This window comes from Ixodes scapularis, unplaced genomic scaffold (genome assembly GCF_016920785.2).
Source record: "Ixodes scapularis isolate PalLabHiFi unplaced genomic scaffold, ASM1692078v2 PGA_scaffold4__175_contigs__length_147842914, whole genome shotgun sequence".
Lineage (NCBI taxonomy): Eukaryota > Metazoa > Arthropoda > Arachnida > Ixodida > Ixodidae > Ixodes > Ixodes scapularis.
This window is the reverse complement of record NW_024609879.1, coordinates 28,802,765-28,824,545: the sequence shown is the minus strand read 5'-3', so window position 1 is coordinate 28,824,545 and position 21,781 is coordinate 28,802,765. Positions and strand designations below refer to the sequence as shown.

Below are 21,781 nucleotides of genomic sequence, written 5' to 3'. Positions count from 1 at the left end.
TGCATAGAAAGAACGATTGGGCGGGAAAATGGCCGAGATGTCACCACTCAAGCAAAAGCGCGCGTGTGTATGAAGGCACTCTACGCTACTCTGCTCCGAAGGAGCTATTAGCGCCGAGATGTTTCGGTGGCGCCCTCTTATGCTTTCCCTCCGTGACTTCACGACTGGGATTTGCCTCGCCGTGACGTCACCAGTTGTTATGCTGGCTACTTGCCGTTGGGGGCGACGACGAGTTCAATGGTGTGTTTAAAAAGCACAGTAGAAGCTAGGCGCCATCGCAATCCAAAACTAACACCGTGAAAGTTGACAATCTTACAGTGCTGATATGCCCGAGGTTTGGCCAATCGTGGGAAGCTGACCACAGCGACGCTTTTGGCCGCGCACATCGCTAATATAGTGCTCTAGATCCGGCACGCCAGCTGTGCGCCGTGTGACGTCACTGCTCCTCGCGCTTGCGCACGCCGGTGAGGCGCACGCGGTGGCGGCGGAGCCCGCTGGCGGCGACGACAGCTCCACCTCCGGCAGATGTGCGCCGTGTGACGTCACTGCTCCTTGTGCTCGCGCAGCACGGAGCACGGCCCATTATGCGAGCCAAGCGAAACTGCTCAACCTCGGCCAGTGTAGCTCACGCTACAAAAGAAAGCGAACGTTTCGGTGCGCGTGTTCGTTTTCACCGAGGACATCAACCACTCAAACAGACTGACCTAAAGCCCTTCTATCCTGAGAAAAGTGGCGCCATTCATTGTTGTGAAAATGCTCGAGACACGAGCCGCGCTCCACTTCTGCGAAGAACATGGCGTCTGAAATCTAGCTCAGTGCTACACTTTGTCAGTGCTACGCTGTACCGCCATGATCTTCCCAAGGGCTGCCCGTTCACGTGCCTCGTGAATCAACATAAACTGGCTTTAAAACAGTACGGCGTAATACGGCTTTTCTTCTCGCTTTCTCTGTCTCGTCTCCTCGCCTTTCTTCTTTTCGGGAGGCCGGGTACTGACAACAACAATGGAAGCCTTGATGAGCCAGAAGGCCATGCGAGTAGAAACGGCCTGCTCTCCGTCATGAGCACGCTCCAACGTTTTGTGCAACAAGGCTAATGGAGGGTGATTTTCCCCTTTGTAAAAACGGCCCCAAAGCGGACCGGAAGAGAATCATAAAAAAATGAAAGCCGTTTACAACTCCCTGTAACGCGGAATTGGCGCGCAGACCTTGAGGTGGAGGAGGGAAGGGTACTCACGGCCACATGTTCTCGGGGGGGGGGGGGGGGGGGGGGATCACGTGAGTTCCAGACAGACTTGTACCGTACGCATTACAAGTAATCAAGTTACTTGTAATCGATTACTTTTTGGAGTAATTTTGTAATCAGTTGATTACTTTTATTAGGCAGTAATCACAAGAGTACTCTGATTACTTTATGAAGTAATAAACTTACTTGTAACCGTTACAATTTGTCCACGGGAACCCCCCCCCCCCCCCCCCCCCCGGGCCGGCACACGCCTTTTTTTTTTATGAAATGACAAAAATAAAGTTAGCTTTTTTTTTTTTTTTTTGAACGGAAAAAAGAAAGATTTTTGCAGAGCTGTAGGAAACGAGGTCAATCTCTTTCTATGTACAAATTCTGTAAAATGACCGTTTTTTTTTGTTTTTTTTTTCGAGCTGGCACTGGGAGTGGGATGCCCCAGGGAAGCCACAGTGCGTGACAATGGCCATTCAGGGCGAAGTTTGAGGAAACAGAATGTAGCTTTGTGAGTCCTTCGTTCAAACTAGCCCCCTCACGCACACACACACATAAAAAAGAATAAAAAAAAATCGTGCTTAGGGTACCTACTCGCAGCCCGTAGGAGAACCAGAACCGAAGAATACCTAAAGCGGATGCAAAATATAACAAAGGCAGTTGAAATATTTCCCCATTTCCCCTACGTGGTCTTTGTGACAAGCAAGGTTTCGAGTTGAGAAGTGGTCGGGGCGATCTCTTCCGCTAATGAATACTACACATGATTCGTTTCAAATCCTGGAGCTGCTGCTCTTTTGTATAACTTGCGAGCTCATCCACATGTGAATAATAAAATGAGCGACGCAAACTTTGAGCGACAACCCATGCACAAACTTAACAAGATCTAGAACCCCTCCGCTCCCCCCCCGCCACACACACACACACTGGCGAACGCCCAAATCATTAAACGTCTTCAAACGAATTCTATGCTTGTGTCCGCATTGTGAAGGTGCAACGACCACGAAGAGGGAGCCAGTTTTTCTTCAATACTCATGCAAATGTGAAATATAGGTTGGAAGTAGTTCATTGTTACGTGCGCTAAAGATGTGTTTTCACACAATAAAGTAATCGGAAAAGTAACGATTACTTCTCTAAGTAATGTCCAATTACTTTTGCCGTCGAGTGATCAAGTAATCTAATCGAATACTTTTTAGCCAAAAGTAATAGTAATTGTAATCGATTACTTTTTTTTAGTAACGTGTACAAGACTGGTTCCAGAGAATTTTTTCGCTATAAATTTAGCGGGGAAATTTTTCCGCTAGATTTAACAGGGAAAATTTTCCGCTATAGATTGGCGGGTAAATTTTTCCGCTAGATTTAGCGGGAAATTTTTCCGCTAAATTTAGAGGGGAAATTTACACATAATGCACTGCGCGGTTACGCCGACGCCTACGCCGACGCCTACGCCGACGCCGACGGCGACGCCGCTCAAGCCGGAAACGGGCGCCCAAGAGCTGCGCTCTAAAAACACAACTTCTGCCCAGCTAATGCCGTGCACAGCAAAAAGAATGTCCTGCGAGGAGAGCCCTTGTGGTACACCTATGCAATACATGCAGTCTACCTTTCTTAGGCTGGTGCAGAAGGGGTGCTCAACGATTTATAAAATTGTACACGAGAGCTTCCCGTGAGAGTCGCAGGTGGCTATCGCGGGCCGCAAACAAAGCCCTAATTGACTCCAGACATTTCTACTTTGTGCTTCAGACGCTCTCTCGAAAGGTTTCGCCATAGTCATCGTAGTTGAAGTCATTACGGGATGCAACATCTTTCAAATGAACTGATCGAAGCGTATGATTTGAAGTACGGCATGTCCTTGGTTGATGGCTGATTTCGCTGAACTGGGAAGCAAACAAGATGTCACGACCAGCTTCTTCGATCCATCTTGGCGTGGGTTCGCTGATGCCCTCAGAATATATTTTCTATAGTAAACCGCAAGGGGGGGGGGGGGGTCCTCCTGCTAAACTATTCCACGAGAATAAAAAAGGACATGCCCCTTCGGTGTCACCCCTTATTCTTTTTTTTTCAGCAATACGAATGTAAAACCTCCATGAGATAAAAGCGGGCGCCCGTGTCTTTTTGCTGAAACGAATAGATTTTGTACAGAACGCAATCTTACACTTGTAACACTGTTGGTAGGTTGCTCAGGACTTTGGAAAGCCCGGTGGCGACGGAGAAATTCTGCACAAGCTAGTTGTAGAGCGAGCTTCTCGCAATCCAAACTGGGTGAGCACATCCACTTTTGTCTGTATTGTTTCCCTAATTAAATTTCCATTTTTATGCTAACAGTTGAGCACTCTGATGACTGAAAAACGTTTTAGTTTTCAGAAAATTGCCTTGCAATTTTTTTGAAGTCTAGGCTTCCCATGTCGAACACGTCAGGGGCAATGTGTTTTCCGAAAAAAAAATTTCCTTCGAAAAAAGATTATCTCAGGTATATTTCACCTTTTATAATAGCCTAATTTCTCCGGGGCATGCTGAATCCTCAAACTGATAGAATTGCGTATATGCTTTGCAGGCAGGCAGCCGCGCTCGCAGCAGGGGCACTGGATTTCAAGCTTTTAATTGAAAGGTGAAGTAGTCCACTACAAGGCAGCTTTATATAACTTTATCTAGTGTAATTATAATTATTTTGTTGTTACTTAATAAATGTTGGCGCCATCTAGAAGCCGGTGCACAAATAATTCGAGTCAGCCAATGTTCGGTTACTTACTCTGGCCAGGCATCGTACGCAGTGGCGGCGTCAGCGTTAAGCAAGAACTCGGACCTAATCCCAGGCTTTGTGCCCAAGACGCGCGTGTTACCAATGTCGGTAGATGGGGTTTTGAAAATATTTTATATGTGCAATATCTGATTCCTTATAATTTATCATATTTCCACACAGACAACTTCTCCAGCCTGATGTCAGCGGAAAAACTCCTTTGGACATGTCGCAATACCAGCGTATCTTCCGTGTTTACCGCACGCCTGCTATAGCCTGCGATCAACTGGAGTTCAATACGCCCCTCGAGAAATCTGGGGAACACGTGGTAGCCATACACAATGGCCAGGTACGTGAGCGCTGAACTTCCATTGGGTGCAATCGATGTCAGGTAATGTGCCGTCTTAATCCTGCAATAAGCCAAATATTTCTCTAGAGACCAACCAAAATGATCACTCTGCAAACTTTAAGATGCGCCGTTGGTGAAGGCAAATCTAGGAGTCCAATATATGTATCATCGCTTTGGAAAAGGTTCTGGTGATAGTTAAAAAGGATGTTCCTTCGGTTGAAATCCATAAGAAATTATATGCAACGTGCACAGGATGCCCGAGGTGGCAGGATGTAACTTTCCAGAGGCACTAGATTAAGACAGCCACGTAGCACCAAATGTGACAGAGATGCATGTTGCGCAGCGCACTTAAAAATATTATTACAAACCGCTACAAGCAGCTGCGAGGGGCTTTAAAATAGGTACTGAATCTCACACTAAACGAAATAAAAACGAAGTAGATAATAACCATGCTGTGTTCATTAAAAGTTACATATCATAATCATGAATGTCGTTTCACCGATATGCGTGATTCTGCAAAAGTTGGTGGTGACAAAAACCTATGTTTTTTGTTGCCTAACGATCGCTTTCGCAAGAAGAAGTTAAGCGCTTAGATCTGTTTCTGTCTCAGCTTTTTGAAATCGGTAACTTCGACGCACTAAGGAGTGAATCAATTCATCATAAAGGACACCCATCTCTCGCCTTATACATCCTGGCAAAAGAGAAGCAAACTGTTTTAGTTTGCTTCCCCTGTCACTTAATGGTTTCAGGAGATTTTGGTTCAGATTATATTACGTATGTGTAACTGCTGCATGTTTGGTGTGTGAGGGCAAAGGACAGGAGAGAATCGGAGAAGACAAAGCCCTAGCTATAGTTTTTGCTGCCTTCAGCAGTTACACCTATGTAATCTAATCTGATCCAAAATATCCTAAAACCATTTAATCACAGGGTAAAGAAATTTCTTCCTTGGCACCCAGGGATGCGTGTCAAGTGATAACAGCGTCACAACTTAGCGCAGAGCCGCGCTTACGTCAATATCTCAGGGGTCGGGGGAGATTTTGCTCGTGCTGCACAAACAGTCCCCGCCTTGGCGTGGGATCTATATAAAAATGGCGGTATTTCATTCGAGTTTCTGGCAACTCTATACATTTTCCTCAGCGGGATACTGGTGGTGGCATAGGCATAGCGACACCCGTGGCTTGTGATGTTGCGTGTTTCGTCCGAGGCACCCGAAGGAGTTATTGATGTTCATCGATGTCGTCCTGAAGCCGCTCTTCATACAATTGGTTGGGGCTCTACGTTCTTTTTGTGGCATCCAGCCCTTCAAGAAGCATTTCTGTTTCTTTTGTGTTGCGCTATATACTTCATGATATGTTGTACCAACTAGCCCACCAGAGAATCTTGAACCATCTAACAGCACTGAAGCCTAAATCGCGTATCGCCGCCTCATGTACGCCTTCATTTTTACACTTTTGGCAGTGCGCACCGAGACCTTTTATCGAAAATATCACCGCTAAAAGCGTTTGATAGCACAGACAGCCCTCTCGGCTCCCCGTGGTTCGTGTGAATGCCGGAGTCCGGCAGGGAGTCCCGCTTCTTCCGCCGAGCACTGACGTCACGCACATCCCTCCCCGGAAAGCATCCCCGTGTCAATGCTGCACTACATTTATCGCCAGGGCGATCGGTGACGGAATAATAAAGGAAGGATATTGGTGGCCGAGTCTGTTGGCGCATCGGGGGTCGAAGCACGGGTATGAAGCTGAAGGCACGTGGTGCATAGATATCTCCTTCCGGTTGCATTTTTAATTTTCAGTGGAGCGAAATCTCGGCAATTCAGTTCCAGATTTGTAGTCGAGTGTCCTCCATAGCAACGCGCGAAAGTCGTCTCTACTGACCCCAACCATCCAGTGGTCGATGAGCGCTCCACGAAAGTCGCTCCTCAAGCACCTCGAAATGAATAGAGCGATTCGCCATAAGTTAGACGCCCACAGTTAGATATTTCACCAATCGAGACATTTAGATGACTGCTTCGGTCATGCAGGCTGCAACATACAGCGACTCCCGAGAGAACGTTTCTGCGTTCAAATCGATCGGCTCCTCAGAGCATCGGATCAGGAAACCCGATTCGGGTGCCACATCGTCGACTGAACTTGCCGCACGCTTGCATCAGTTACGCGCAATATCCAAATTGCGTAACATTGGATAATAGCCTCATGGCTCACTATCCCACCGCGGAGGATTCTCTCTCGTAGGGTTGCAGTATCGCCTGGCGATTTCACCAGTTCACACCACGTCGGTGTAATCCTGCGCACGAGGGTTTGTCTGTTTGATGGCTATTTTGTAATCTCAAGAGTGTAACCATTCCTACAATGGTCCTGAACAAGGACCAGTAGTATAAATAAATAAATAAAGAGAATACGGCGCAAGATAACCACAGAGACTGCACAACATAATAGCACCAAACTACGGAGACTGCTCCTCTTCTCCGGCCTTATTTTAACTATATAAAGAAGTTAATGTTCTTACCAACTGTTTTAGACCAGTTTAACTTTGAATCCGGAGAACCCCAAGACGCTGCACTGGCTTACAGCTCAGATGGAAATTTGAAGTAAACCGAGGGCCGCGTTTCCCGTGCTAAATGTATCGCATTCTGCGTGTACACCAGTTTACTTGGTGAGCAAAAAGAAATGAAACCCGGGTTTTTTACCTGCATATAAAGCTAAGCACCGCAGAATGCTAAAATCTCGTGTGAATGAGCGACTCTATAGGTGGTGATAAAATAAGCAAGCTAAAAAAAATAACAACAGAACGTTACATATATAAAAATAACTATAGCCCAAAACGAAATCGGTTCAATTAGCCAACGTCCACCTATGCCTAATAGTGGTCAAACAAATGAATGACAATGCGAGCGCAGTTGGTATTTATTTCAGTGAAACAATCTGGTCAGCGAGGAAGACGTTTAGTTTTATTTCTGCTCAGTTGTGTGATTCGCTAAAATAGGTTATATTGACGACCAGAATGCTATTTATATATTTTACTGCTAACAAATAAACCTCCGAGCAAAAAAAAGCAAAATCCTTACATCTGGTTTATTTTTTATCCAATCTACGACACGTTAAAAAAAAAATATTTGCATCCCGTACTATTTGTCAGCGTTAATTTACACTGATTTTCGCAGTTTTGAGAAGCATAGTTTACAAATGCGGGCCGTAAAAACCGAGTTTCAATTTCGCAAGTCCATACTGATCCATGCAAACGGAAATGAGATACCAATAATTTCACCTTGTCCTTCGCGCCTGAAAGCTGAGTGCGAGTTGTGTGCCACGCAGATGTTCACCTTCAAGGCGTACGGTGCCCGAGGAGTGCCCCACGACGAAAGCAGGATCTTCACCCAGCTGATCCGAGTCGTGGAGATGTCGCCCGAGAGGGACGTCGGCGTGGGCATTCTGACGGCGGAAGACAGGGACGTCTGGGCGAAAGTGTACGCCACCCTTGGCCAGAGTGAGTTTCAAGTCGAATCAAATACTTTACGATAAAAATAAATCTTACTTCGCTCGTATGCATTGGACTGCGCGCTTAGAGAACCAAATCTTCCGCGAAGAGTTTGGACGCTCGGCATCCGAAAGATCAGAAGCGCATCGCATTAACTCCGTTGTCGCGCTTTCGAGCTTCGCCGAGGGAGAGGGCTGCCATCAGCGCGCCTAGACAGCAGAGATGGTTGTCTCCGCTATCTCCATGGGTTTCCAGGACGATAGATCCGCCATCCCTCTCAATGGACTTCTTCCAAAACCGACGCGCCCCATCGCGGCGAAATACCACGCAGTGCACTCTGGGAACTAGTTGGCAGCTCAGTTTCGGTTTCGATTGAGCAGCTTCATCTCATGCTATCACGCCGCGACCGAACGCGCTGCTTGCGTTTTCGATTATCTGACTTTTCACGAACGTACGATACGCTCATTCTCGAGCGATACAAAACGATGACCGGGGCACTTTTCTTGGTTCCCGAAACACCGGATATTATGAGTGCGTATGCAAACGTAGTAAGGCGTGGCTTAGTCACCTCACCCAACGAGTGCATCTTTGAGTTCAATTTCAATAATCCCGTCTAGTACCAGTGAACTAGAACTGAAATATGTTCACCTGGAGCCTTTCACCTATTATGTTTGCCAAACGTCGGCTTCTTGTTACTTCATTGGGCAAAAAGCAAGCCGCATTCTCACAGGAATATCAAAGTTGAGCCCAGCGTTGAGGCATGAACTTTTAAGGAAACGCAATAAATTCGACCTCGCTACTGCACAAAAGTTACTATGATGTCTTCCTCATGTCATCATATATCTCCCGCTCAAATTTTATGCTGATAGAAGATTCAGTTTTTGCAAACGCTGAGATCGGCTAGCTACGACGGAGGCCCTAACAAGCGTCCCCTACTCCTCGCTAAGCCTTTTTGAACGAGCTTTTACTGACGCCCAAGATCTGTGCCTGAACGGTGTGTCTGAAATTATCTCGACATACTCACGCAGGAAGAAAGCAAATACATAACAAATTTAATGGCCATTAACAACTGTCAAACGCGCTTTGCATAATTTCGTTCGTTTGGCGCACCGCATAGGGATTCTTGCCCATCCGGCGCACTCCCGGCGAACGGTGCGACATTTTTCTCACAAGTGCTCGACCTTTGCTTACTAAAAATGGTATGTATGTGCGAATGTGCCTATATGATTGCAGGATAACTTTATGCGCATACGCCATGTTGAACATTAGTGGAATGCAAGCGGGTGGGGACCTCACTTCGTGCAGTGCTGCGGGTCAGTACAGACAAGAGATTAGAAGTGTGTTAAAATTGAGCTTTTCAATGGCGCCTCCGAGTTTTACCTCGCGTACTCAGGCGTATTATGAAAAACAGTAATTGCAAAAAGTGATTTTTCGTCTATGAACGCAAGAAACAAACAAACTTCCTGATCAACAACACTAATGTAAAGGCGCGAGCTCGATGTATGCATACTTATTGGTTGCTACAGCTTGTTACATAGGCAAGATACATAGGCTCGGGGATCTTGCTACATAGGCAAGATCCCCGATCTTCGCAGCGTCAAGGTTCCCAGCACTGGCTCGTCCACATACCTCGATTGGAACGCTAACAGAAAGGCTCAAGTAGAAAAATACAACAAGCATGAGTTAAGACAAACTATACGTCGTGGGCTTGTCTAAAGCAACAAGGTCTGGCCATTTAGGTTAGTTTAGAGACCACAAATGACGCTCTCGGGACCAGAAAACAGGAGATAACGGCCGTTAATAGTCCACGCTCTGCGTATAATCTTTTGTCGACGAGTCAATCGAAACCGAAACCATGCCACCCTCCTCCCTGGCTGGCCAACTAGTTCCCAGAGTACAACGCGCGCCGTGTTGCATGTAGGGCTTTATGGAAGTAGTCTATTGGCGACGTGCGCGACCGAAAGCGTCGCTGCGGTCGGCCTTCCACGATTGGCCCAAAAGCTGGCTATGACGTCGGAAACGGTATACCATCGACGGAAATAAGAGGAATGAAAGAACTTTAATTTCGACGTTGTTGGCAGTGTTGCTTTGAGAGCGCAATGATTTCAGGCTTCCACCATGCTATTTACAAACACCATCGAACTTGTTGTTCGCTAGGTAATGACGTCACAAGGGGGAACCATAAGAGGGCGCCACCGAAACATCTCGCCGCTAATACAAAGAGATAATCCCAGAAACTGTGCGCGAGCGGCCAGCCATTTACACTACGCTAAACGCGTGTTCAATCATAAAACGCGACCGGCGTGCGGTCGTGTGTCACTACTGCGTGATGCACGTTAAAGACCCCAGGCTAGCGGCTGTACCGCACTGGCTAAATTTCTCATCTACAGCTGGGAGACTCGTCTCCCCTGTGAGGCAGACCAAGTTCTAGGCTGTATAAACACACACATAACCCAATTTTTTTTTTTTCATAAAACGCGAGCTCATATTAGCGTTCGCCATATAGGTATCGCATCGTCAAAACTGTTGATCATGGTAGACGATAAGTAGCTGACGACACGTGAAGACCGCTATTTGCGACGTGCGCGATCGAAAGCGTCGCTGTGGTCGGCCGTGAACGATTGGTCGAGTCCTGACTATGACGTCGGTAAAGGAATTCTCATCGACGGAAATAAGGGGAATGTAAGAACTTCAATTTTGACGATGTTGGCAGTGTTGGCATCAGAGCGCTGTAATATCAAGCTTCCACCATGATCATTAAAAACACTATCGAACTTTTGTTCGCAAGGTGGTGACGTCACGAGAGGGAACCATACGAGAGCGCCACCAAAACATCTGGCCGCTAATATGAGTGTCCACCGTATCTGGGAGCCGGCCTTTAAGCTGTCGGCGCACAGGCCAGTAAATTTCGCGTATCAAGTTAGTTTCACTATACTTTGTTTAAACTTAAATTTAGGCAAAGCCGACGTTACGAGGTAAAGGGGTCGATCAAGCAGCGTAAGAAGCGCAAGTCGCTAGGCCTTTTCTGCTTATGATGGGTTCAGCAATGTTAGAACACGTACCTACAGTCAGAGACAAAAGTCTCCAGGACACGCGAGCTGCGACTGAATCGCATTGCTCTGTCATCTGCCGGCCGGTCGCTTGGTTTTGAGGTCACAGAAAAGCGCATGCCTGTTCTACTCTCCCTGCCAGCATGTCCGCTTTCCCGCTCTTCTGCGCAGCGGCGCCTAACTCGGAATAGGGCGCCTGGTACCGCGTCGGAGATTGCGCTTACTGACATGCCACCTATAAAGCAAGAAGTCACGGCAGGTCAAATGAGCGATAAGCTGAACTGGTAATAATGCAGGGTGCGCTGACACGGAAAAATGCGGCGCAATGCCCCAGGCAGTATCTCGAGTTTCGCAATATGTAGCAGACGCTCGTCAGCCGCCAGCGCAATCTCCGAGGGGGCACCACGTGCCCGATTCCTAGTTAGGTGCTGTGCCACAGTAGAGCGGGAAAACACACATTTTTGCAGGCAGAGTAGGACGCGCATGCGCTTTTGTAGCATCTCGAAACCAGGCGACCGTCAGGCAGATGGCAGAGCAATGCGTTTCAGCCGCAGCTCGTACGTCCTGGGGACTTTTGTCCCCGACTGTACAGAAGCAAGACGACACCATGATGGTGCATTTTTGAACCTGTCTGATCGACCCCATAAGTTTGTCGCATCTGCTGCGTCGGCACTCTAGGTGAAAGAAACTGTGGTAAAATATGTTGTCGAATAGAATTTTGGCCCTTTTTTTAGAACGAAGCTCTTTATGGCTGGGTTCCGTGGATTTTTTGTGCACGTCAACAAAAACTCTGCTTTCCCAGTTAAATGTAGCATAAAAATTTCCCCGTCAATATTAGCGGAAAAATGATCTCTGCAAAATGTAGCGGGAAATTTTTTCCGCTAAAGTTAGCGCAAAAATTTTCCCGTCAATCTTATTAAAACGAATTCCCAGGCAAGTTCAGTCGAAATATTTCAACGCAATATTTAGCGGAACAATTTCCCACCTATATATAGCAGTGAAATTTTCCCGCTAAATATAGCGGGGAAATTACCGCAAAAAAGCACGAGGAGGGAAGCGCTCGCTTTCTAGTTCTCGTCGTTCAAAGCGCTTGCGGTCTTAGTTTCCTTTCCTTCCGCTGGGTGGTGGTCCCGTCGCGCGTGCCTAGTGTCCTGCGTCTCTTGGGGCGTCGATAGCCATGGACATGTGGGTGCGCACCTTTCGCATGAGGGCCAGCGATCGAGATAATACATATGTTCGTAGCTTTGTTCAGAATTTTGCGTCACGCCTGCGTGGTGTGCTCAACAGATTCACTGGTCATCCACCCTCAGAGAGTAGATGGCTCATAGTTATTTTTATTCTTACGCAAGAGACCCTCTTTCGAAAGTCGCTTTGCCATTTGTGAGAAGGACGGAACCACTGCGCAATGGCGGAACAGCTAATACCGGGGTACGTACAAGTCATTGCGTAAGGATGCGGACGCTGGAGGGTAGCAATGTTAGAGATCTTTACATCCAAGTAGTTGCCTGACCGGTGGAAAGCGAGCTGTGACACATTTGCTACCATTAGGGTGCTTCAACCTGGTTGGTTTCGGTTGCAACGTGTACGCGTCTGTGTTGCTGTAATATGTCGTTTTTGATTAATTTTATGATAAAAATGTGTTCCTTTTAGCTCAAAAGCAATGCGAACAGTGGTACTTTGCTATATTTAGAACCACAAAGTTGTTTTGTACACACATTGCAGGTATTTTTTGGAACATGTTTGATGTATCTGGTTTTGTGTCTTGTTAATTAATGCTGGGTTCGGCGACGAGACCTCTAAACTGATTCACAGGGAGGACTAGCATCGTCTATAACCGTGCCTGATGACACTGGCTCGAAGAAAATTAAACCAGGAAAAATACTAGTGCATAATTGCATAATGGTTAAGCAAGTCCATAACTTGAATAGCAATACTAAATCGTGAAGAGCAGATGAACTTGAAATTTTACTTATCACTGCCTGGATCCCGTAGACGTTACCTTTTTGAGAACTTCGCAAAGTAGAAAGTTTTCTATATTGCCGCAAACAATATATAGGTATCTAAAAAAATATTTTTCGGACTCTTTCCTTAAAAAAAAGTAATCGTGAAATATTTCCACCTTCGACATAAATCAAGTAGGACATTTCTTACATTATATACCCGGCTAAGGTTCTTAATAACTGCATTCCAAAACACTGGTTTTAGGAAATAAACTATTTGTTATACGGACATACGTATACTGCGTACTTAAAATATGCTATGAAAGACAAGCCCGTCAAATTAAGGCTGAAATTTTGCTTTGCCCTAAGTACAATTACAAAGCGCAAGAAAAAAGACCTCAGAACGCATGGCTTATATCGAACACAAGGCGCCACTTCATGGACTTCTGTACATGTATCTTTATTTTTTGAGCAGATGCTCTTTTTGAATTTCGGTGCCGCCAGCCAGTAAAAGCAAACCTCTATTCGGCCTCGACAACGACGCGCACGAATGATTTTATGCAGGCGGCTTTTTCTCGGTGTCAAATTTTGCGGCTCCCAAGCACTCCCAAGTTGTCTGTAACAGTGTTTTTCGGGGGAATTTCTAACCTTTATATTTAAATAAATTTATTGTGTTAAACTAGTTTTTTAAGCAAATCGTTAAAACACGAAATACTGCAGGCATTGGACGGGGGCACTGTATTCATATTTTTTTTTTTAATTTGTAAATAAACCAATTAAGGAAAGGTTTATATTGCAACAACGATTACCAACGTCCAACGCATGAAGGCGTAATAATGCGAACAAAGAAATTGCCTCATTCTGACGTACTATGATGCCAAGCCGTGAAAATGCACGTTAAAGTTTCGTTGGTTATCTATTCCACAAGTTATCCCTTTAATTACATTGATCGGTTTTCGATCTGTTATAAATTTAAAAAATGCTTTCAGAAATAACACAGGGTGGATCCTTATGCTGCTGGGTTTTGCAACATTCTTCGCGCTTTGCTGTCAATGTGCTGCCGCTTGCAGTAAGCAAACCTGAGTTGTCGTAAATAATCCTTCTGTGAAACATCGTGCTGTTTTCGAGTAATTTGTGTGCTCAATGTTTATCAGTGGTGGCTTTTATTCCTGTGCCCCACGTAAACGGACTCTGAAAATAATTAAAATGTAAAGAAATAAATTAAAACGACGTGTAGATAATGATGTGATACAATTAAGTAGCAGATATAGATATCCGACGACACATTCCGAAGCAAGCAAAACGTGTGCTGAAAGACCACTCGGATTCAACGTATCCGCCCACGCGCGTAGGGGAGAGCGGAGCGAGATGTTGAAGCAACCTGATGGCGGCCACATCACGTGACCCCAATATGGGAGCACCCATGCGAGGGTGGGCTATATTGTCTATAGTAGACCACGAAGCATTTAAACAGTGTCGAAATTGCAACACCACATACTTCATAAATTTTTCTTTCCGCACGCGTAATACTGCCTTTTATTCTAAGCAAGAGATTGAAGTCTGCAGTGACGTTGAAGGTTTCGTTCGCCATTTTGCAGAAATTCCGTAGCTTCGAACAAAGGCACGCTTATGAAAGCGGTCCATCAGGTTCCCTAAATTCGAAAGAACAAAGTGCTTATAGGGACTACTGTATGTGATGTTACAATTTTGTGCAGACGTATTCTTCCCAGTTTGGTGCAACATTGGCTGTGTGCTTCGTGGCATGGTGTGACCACGAAATAGACCTCTTTTCTGTAGTCCTCTGCGCAAGGGCCTACTCTCGCTCCCAGTGTGTTGCCGCCATTGTGGTAGTGCCGCCGTGCTAGCCACGCCTTGGTACAAGTACCAGCCAAGTAGCCAAGGTAGTTTAAGTCGTGTTGTAATTGTGTTCATCGTCTTTATCTGCAGTTGGCCGGGACTGTGTGTCTGACTTGTTTCTCTTTATAACGCCCAGCATCATTGGTGGCACGGCGAAACGTTTACAGAGTGATAGCTTGCTTAGTTCAACGGCCTCAGAAAGACGCCATATATAGTGATACATGTCATGCTATAATACCTTTCTGTTGTTCTGCAGTTTGTTGCTCAAATTCAAGAGGGAAAGAAAACGCTAATCGTTTATTTTACACACCCTTTCTCCTGATATACTCGTTAATCAACCACAAAGAAGTAAACAGCGGCTGTTCATCTGTTGATCAATGCCGAGGTTAAAAATGGCAGCCGAGCAACAACCCTAGTTTATGCCAGGCGTGTGGATGATCAAGCAATAATGCCCTTATCCTTTTGGTAGGTTCCATCAAGAGAAGAGAGAGGGAGGAAACATTTTGATACAGCTTAGAAATACAGTTCATTATCTATTGTTGTGGTTGTTTCAAAAATTTTGCTTATGACGTTGATACTTTTTTATTGTTGTTTAAAGTGCAGTCTAAACACTTTCGGGAACGTTTGGACAAACATATTAACGAAGTAAGAAATGACAACTTGAGGTGCTTGGCGTACGATAAGACATTTGTAAAAGCAATGACAAATGCGTGGCTCGTAAAATGCTAATAAAACAGGATGTGGCAGTTGGTTGCCGAAAGAATCATAATAATAAAAGTTAAAGTGAAAAAAATATTGCTTACGAAAGCAGATTGCATGTTTATGTTGGTGTGAAGATAAAAGGGGAGCTAGGAGAGGTGTGCGACGCAATTGTTTTTGTACTTTAGAGTGTCCTAAGTTTCTAGTTCTCAGAAAACCGCTATATGGCGATTGCTTGTGTATTTTAAAGTGCCCACCGTCTGTAGTTATAAAGAAAAAAAAAAACGCTAGACAGCGTGACACTCGTTGCTGCAAAAATGTTCCTTGTGCAGAGGCGTGTTTCTACCTGCCGTCTTTGGCGAGTGTGACGAGTTGTCTTCGCAATTCAGTTTTTAACACAGGATATGTTTATGGGCTAAATAATATGCACAAATCGTCAAGCTCGATAGCGATGAAAAAGCGTTACACCCAGGCCCAAGAAACATCAAGCGTTCTTATCCCGTAGGTTGCATCGCATAAACTTCCAAGCGGAGGGCGGACTTAATCATAATTACCATACATAATCATAATCAGGGGCAAGAAAAGGTTACAGACGATAGTTAACACGCGGCTCAGTGAGTATCAAACACCGGACCGTGCGATCCGTAGCTGGATGCCTTTGTTCGGCGCCATAAAAAGGCGAAAGCGAGTTGAAAAATAAATTAGGTTGTGTGTACGTTTATACAGCCTTAAACTTGGTCTGTCTCGAGGGGCGACGAGTCTCCGAGCTGTTGGTGAGAAATTTAGCCAGTGCAGTACGACCCCTAGCGTGGGATCTTTAACGTGCGTCACGCAGTAGCGACACGCGAACGCTCGCCGGTACAATGCTCGTACTACTCGAAACGGGCAGGGATGGGAATTGAACTCATGATCCTGAGTTATGAGCAGGAGCTTTCGCTTCACGTGCTCCAATCTAGCCCACTCGGCCACCGATCTCCCCGAAAGTGAGTTAAAGCAGCTGGACCCAGTATGGCTAACGGGAGCCTGCGTTAACAGGTTTCCGTTAGTGATACTGAATCCTGCATCTTAAAATTCATAGCGCACCAACTGACTTTAGTAAAGTTGGTGACAAGTTAATATTTTAGAAGAAGCTCCTTCCTCCCCTTTCCACCTTAGGGAAGCAAACACAGGAGGGCAGGCGACCTCCTCTCCACCATTCGCTCTGCTAAACTGGATAAGCTTTGCCTGAACTCTAAAGCTGTCACCGGCTATAAATTAGGTAAGTTACGGGACCACCTATAGATGCCCCATCAACGAACATTCAGATAAAAAGCGTTGCGAAAATAATGTCTGCTCACAGACATTCTCCTTGCCTAGTGTATCCAATACAAGGTTCAACGTAACATAAGATTCCCGGACAAAATGGTATCTCCCATATTTGAAAACATCATCTGGCAACACAAGTCAGAGACAACCCCGCAAGGCGGCTTCTTCATATTATCGATGCTACTATTTAAAAAAAAGGCCATACACGTACTTACACTAAGACCGCAGTTTTCTCTCTCACCACGGCTTAAGCACATTGATGAGATCACCTTCGTTTGAGTCGAGACGTCACATCCAAGACAGACGTGAAAAGGCATCGCCGATGATCAGTGAAGGATTGAATTGCATCGCAAGTCAAAGAAGCGTAGCAAACCCGGGCGTAAGCTTCGGCACCATGATACGTTAGCTGCGAACCAAGAATCTTAAACTATGTGTTACGAACAAAGAGGGCTGCTTCGTAGTCCTTGAGTAAGGCACATATGAGAAAAAAACTACTGCTTCCGTTGAAAAAAGAAAAAAAAAAGAGCTTGTTTTGAGCTGACGATAAACGAAGCAAAACAACTAAACAAACAGTTACTAGGTTCCTCAAGAACAACAGCTTCTACAGCCTGTGCACCGAAATAAAGAAAATAAAGCTAAAACACATCCAAGTGTTTTTTTTTTTTTTTTTTTTTTTTTTTTTTTGGCAAACATTAATAAAGAAGGCACACCGTTTTCGGGGAACCTGGGAAGCGCTTCTGTAGACCTTCCTGGCGAAGCAACTGCCCCTGAAGCTGTGCAATGGTCTGTACAAGATCATCAATTCGTAACAACTTAATGTATTTCTTCGAAACAACGGAGCTAATGTCACCTCAGATTTTTGCAATGACATACAGCACATGTATTACTCCATTCAACATGCGAACCTTAATGCAATCCTCCACAAGACCTCCGAGGAACAAGGTATAACACCATTTCAAAATGCAGCTGGCGTCAATGTGGGCACCTTCTTAGAACTATTAGGATGTATTCCAAAAAGCCAGTGGTAGCATAATGATGTCATCAGTATCTACAAAAAAGTATTGTCTGTATCGGATTACGGGTGGCGTCGCAACTATATGATTTGTTTCTAGCTGCATGTGGAATTCGAAAACAACCTTAAACGTAGAATAATCAAGGCCATTTTCAGGTTTTCGGACGATTTCCTCCTAATATGCACTACGCAAGTAGACGACCAGAAGCATGAATGCACAGCAATGATTGGCCGGATCTGTCAGTCACACATAAATTACTTGCGTTAAAATCCATCAAGTTCTTCGATTCAGCTTTTGAGTTTAAACAACCACACGTGTGCTGAAGGTAGAAACCGAGGTCAGATAGAGTATTTCGTTCTTTTGAATCAAGCCATCCCAAAACGATTAAAAAAAGTGTTGCAAAAACGGTGCTACTCTCCACACTAAAAAATTGTGCCATTATCAGATGGGGCTAAGTTTTGATATACAAATTACACGTCTACGGAATTCTGGATATACAATGGATCTGCTGGGAGACATTTCTAAATTTATCTGCAAGAAAATAAAGAACAAGAAGACAATAATTGAAAAAAAAAGAATATCGAGAAAAGATTTTGGTCACTCGATACATGCAAAAAAAAGTCAAAAACTGAACGTTCAAGTCGTTACATCTGCGCCAAACAAACCAGACGTCATGTGCAGAAAGGTTAACAACAAAAATGTTGACCCAGTGACAATCCCCGACTAAAGTGTGCTCCATGCACGACGGGGGCCGTTTATCCAATTCCCTTGTCCTGTGTCATCAATGACAAAACCTGTGAACATGCAACGTATTTGAAGGCAACGTAACGGAAGATTTGTCAGCGGATTTCATAACGTAAGAATTCACTTCAACGTTAGAAAATACGGCAACACTTGGAACAAACAAGAACCCTTTTGCTCGTGAGTTGCTCGATGCACTGGCAGTGGAGCCTTAGAAGCATGCTTTTAAGAGAGCGCTTTTGAGAGAGCGCCAAAAGTCCTTACTGATATCGTTTGCACAACATGACGTTCGCTACGTGTGCTTTTTTTTCTTTCCTTTACTCTTAAGTTTGTTTTATTTTTTTTTTTATTTTTTTACAGCGAAGCTGTTTATGGCCATGTTCATAAAATGTGTGCGGAAGCGGACAGAGCGTGTAGATCAAGAATTCGCGGCCCGGCCGCCGCTCCTCACACCACTTGTGCGCCGGCAGCGCTCCTTCGATCCCGATTGAAGGCGCTGGAAAGAATAATAAAACGTAATAGTCCACCCACCATTCCAGGTGCAGCGTTCTCTTCTGACGTAGTCGTCGCCCTAGCGACGTTATCAGCAGTTGCACTTCGGATTTGTCGTGGGCAGGACGGTTGTAGCTCGCTCAAGAGCAGAGGTTCTAAACCATCGATGTTTTAAGGACCCCTTGTGGATCGGCACAGATGATGGAGGACCCTGTTCGTAGTCAGGGGAGGAGGAATGTGAAGGTTAACTATAATAGTCATATAACAAACGAATTTAACTAAAGGCTAGGGTGAAGTAGACTTCTCTTATTGACATACACACAAAAAACCAGCCCGAAGATGGAAAAAAGTTCTCGATATAAAAAAAGACAACTTTTATTATCGGACCTGACTGGTGAGACAGAGCTTCGCGGACCCCAAAGGGTCCGCAGACCCCATTTGAGAGCCACTGCTCTAGAGTAAAGAAGAATGTGCCTTAGAAAAAGTAATAACCAGAGCAAAAGTGCGAATGGGCTCGAAAGCGACGAGAATCCGAGAGTGGATAGTGTCCTTCCCGTTGGAATGTCTTAGAATTGAGTGCTATATGGACGTCAACGTGCCGGCCACGCTTCGCCGCTCGTGTATAAATTTTACATTTGGCAAGAACGTGTGTAGCACAGCACTGCAACCGATAGCGGTGTACCACAGCGACCACAAAGCTATTGACAATGTGGTAACGAATGAGAGAAACTTAAGGCGATAACAACCACAAAGTCACGTGTGTGTCTTTATTCAATCGATAAAGCAAACACCCTATAAATTAATATAGTCGTCATTATAGTCATCCAAATACAGGTTCGCTGGTTGTCCTTCTTCACAGAGTGAAAGAACACTACGTTTTACTTAGCGCAAACTCCTGGTTCAAAACAACATGATCGATCACGAGCATGTAAAACTATGTTTCATATCACATTAAGTCGGACCACGGCCAATTCTACGATCCGATGGATTAAATGAAACAGCGTCAAAATTGATTCATCACTTGCTTGCCGTCTTTTTGCGTGTGGTACTACCGACTAAATCAATCATGCACAAGAAAAAAAATAAAGGCCGTAGGAGTATGCCGTCTTCACTGTATGTCGCTAGTTCCAGCTAAAGTACCTTGGTGCTTCTTTTACAGGTAACGGCAACCAATACAAATGACGCAGCACATTCCGCTGGAACAAAATGGAAGCATTCAGTTCAAACCTCTGCTGCCCCGCCATTGACTTCCTAGACCTCCACCGTCACGCAGTCATCGCTTCAAAAAGCATCGCTGCTTGTAGGAAGCTGTTATCTGGAGACTTTAACTTCAGCCTGCCCAAGCAAACTCATAAAGACAACGAGCACCAAGACGTTACCCCCTTATCTCTGCTTGATTTTCCTCATTCGATCGTGGCGTTGACTTAATATGAAACAGAGTTTATACTCGGTTTCAGCTGAAGTTCAGACCATGGTGGAAAAAACAATTGAGTGATGACTCTCTGTTCGACGCGGGGATCACAATATGTTCGGCGCATCGAACGCTTCACTCGCACGGGGATAGATGGCGTCCAAGTATGGGATCCCGCCCGAACCGACCGCTGCGGTTGCTTTTCCCGGCGATCGAACCGTCATTTCCTTGCTCACCGCTTGTTGTTGTACCTCACCGCCGCCACGCCGCCACCAAGTTGCCAGAGTCCGTAAATCGGTGTTCTCTTCCTTCTTCTTCGGGTTAAGGCTCACCTTCGTGCACGAAGATGGCCCATGTGATTGACATAGCACCAAAGCAAAACACGAGGCCAGCCACTGATCGCACACCACCACACCGCGAAAAAAAAAACAAAAAAAAAAACGAGGACATTACGCCGCCGACACCGTGGCCGCCGAGGAGGGACCTCATATTAGGTATAAGGTTTAAAAGCGCCAACAAACAGGGACGATAGGAAATAGCACAAACGACAGCGACAGCTCTAATTGGATCTCTTACCGCAGCGCCCTTCCCGGCGGCGAGGAACTAAATACTCCTGGTTTGAGGCCTAGCTCCGAACACCTAATCTGCTCGCTCGTTCCTTTTGAAAAAGCGGCCAGAGTCATCACGTAAATGAGTTTCTTACACCGTGGTCCAGACGCAGCCGGCACTGCGTGCTAATGGGACCGATCGAAGCAACGTCGAAAGCGCAGGCAACTGGGTCCTTTTTGTTTATGACTGGTTTAGCAATGCGAGAACACGATATGGAAACATGAGGAACACCTCGAGGGTGCACTTCTGACGGTGTCTGATAGATCCGATCAGCTTGTGGCGTCGGGTGTCGGTACTCAAAGGGACGCGGAAAAGAAAAAATAAATAAATCAGCCTCGAAAAATTACAAATATTACAAAATATTTTTTTTTTGTTACAGACTTAAGTTCTTAGCTATGCAGATTTTCTTGATTGTCCTGTCCTTTCTACGTATATTTCTGTAATCTCAAGCTGACGCATCACCAAATGCTTTCCAAAAATAATTTTATTTGTAAACTTATATACATCACGCAAGACTTGTTTTAGTTTACAGCTTTCAAACGCGCGCGGCAAGCCAATTCCATCGTTTTCATATTTTTCTTCCCCCTCCTCCGTATTACGAAATCGCGCGCGAGAAAGAAATGTGGAAAAGAGGAGCACTCATCCGCGCTAAGGCGAGGTAAGGAGAGGAGAGGTAGCCAGTGAGAACGCTGCCCTTGGCGTGGACTTGTTGAGTAAGTTTCCAGCGAGCCAGCGACAAATGCGCCCTATGCGCGTACACAATCGGTCCTCTCTTCCCCCGCTCCCCCCAACCTCCATTTGCAACGCCTACAGACACACACACACGCGCGCGTTTTTGGCGCGTGCGTTTGAAAGCTGGAAGCTAAATCATGCTTC

At 45.4% G+C, this 21,781-nt stretch overlaps 1 protein-coding gene and 1 long non-coding RNA gene across 2 annotated transcripts in view; both read left to right on the top strand.

The window, feature by feature from the left end:
- The first annotated feature begins 3,411 nt into the window (after positions 1-3,411).
- Positions 3,412-4,308, top strand: LOC115330977. Its single transcript, XR_006078315.1, has 4 exons — positions 3,412-3,490; positions 3,586-3,698; positions 3,783-3,836; positions 4,149-4,308. It is a non-coding gene; the product is annotated as an uncharacterized LOC115330977 (long non-coding RNA).
- Positions 4,309-7,625: 3,317 nt separating this feature from the next.
- Positions 7,626-21,781, top strand: part of LOC115330978 (carnitine O-acetyltransferase-like) — a 31,135-nt gene continuing 16,979 nt past the window's right edge. Inside the window, exon 1 of the mRNA XM_040503678.2 lies at positions 7,626-7,797. Within this exon, the coding sequence (XP_040359612.2) occupies positions 7,626-7,797 (172 nt within the window). The remainder of the gene's footprint in view (positions 7,798-21,781) is intronic.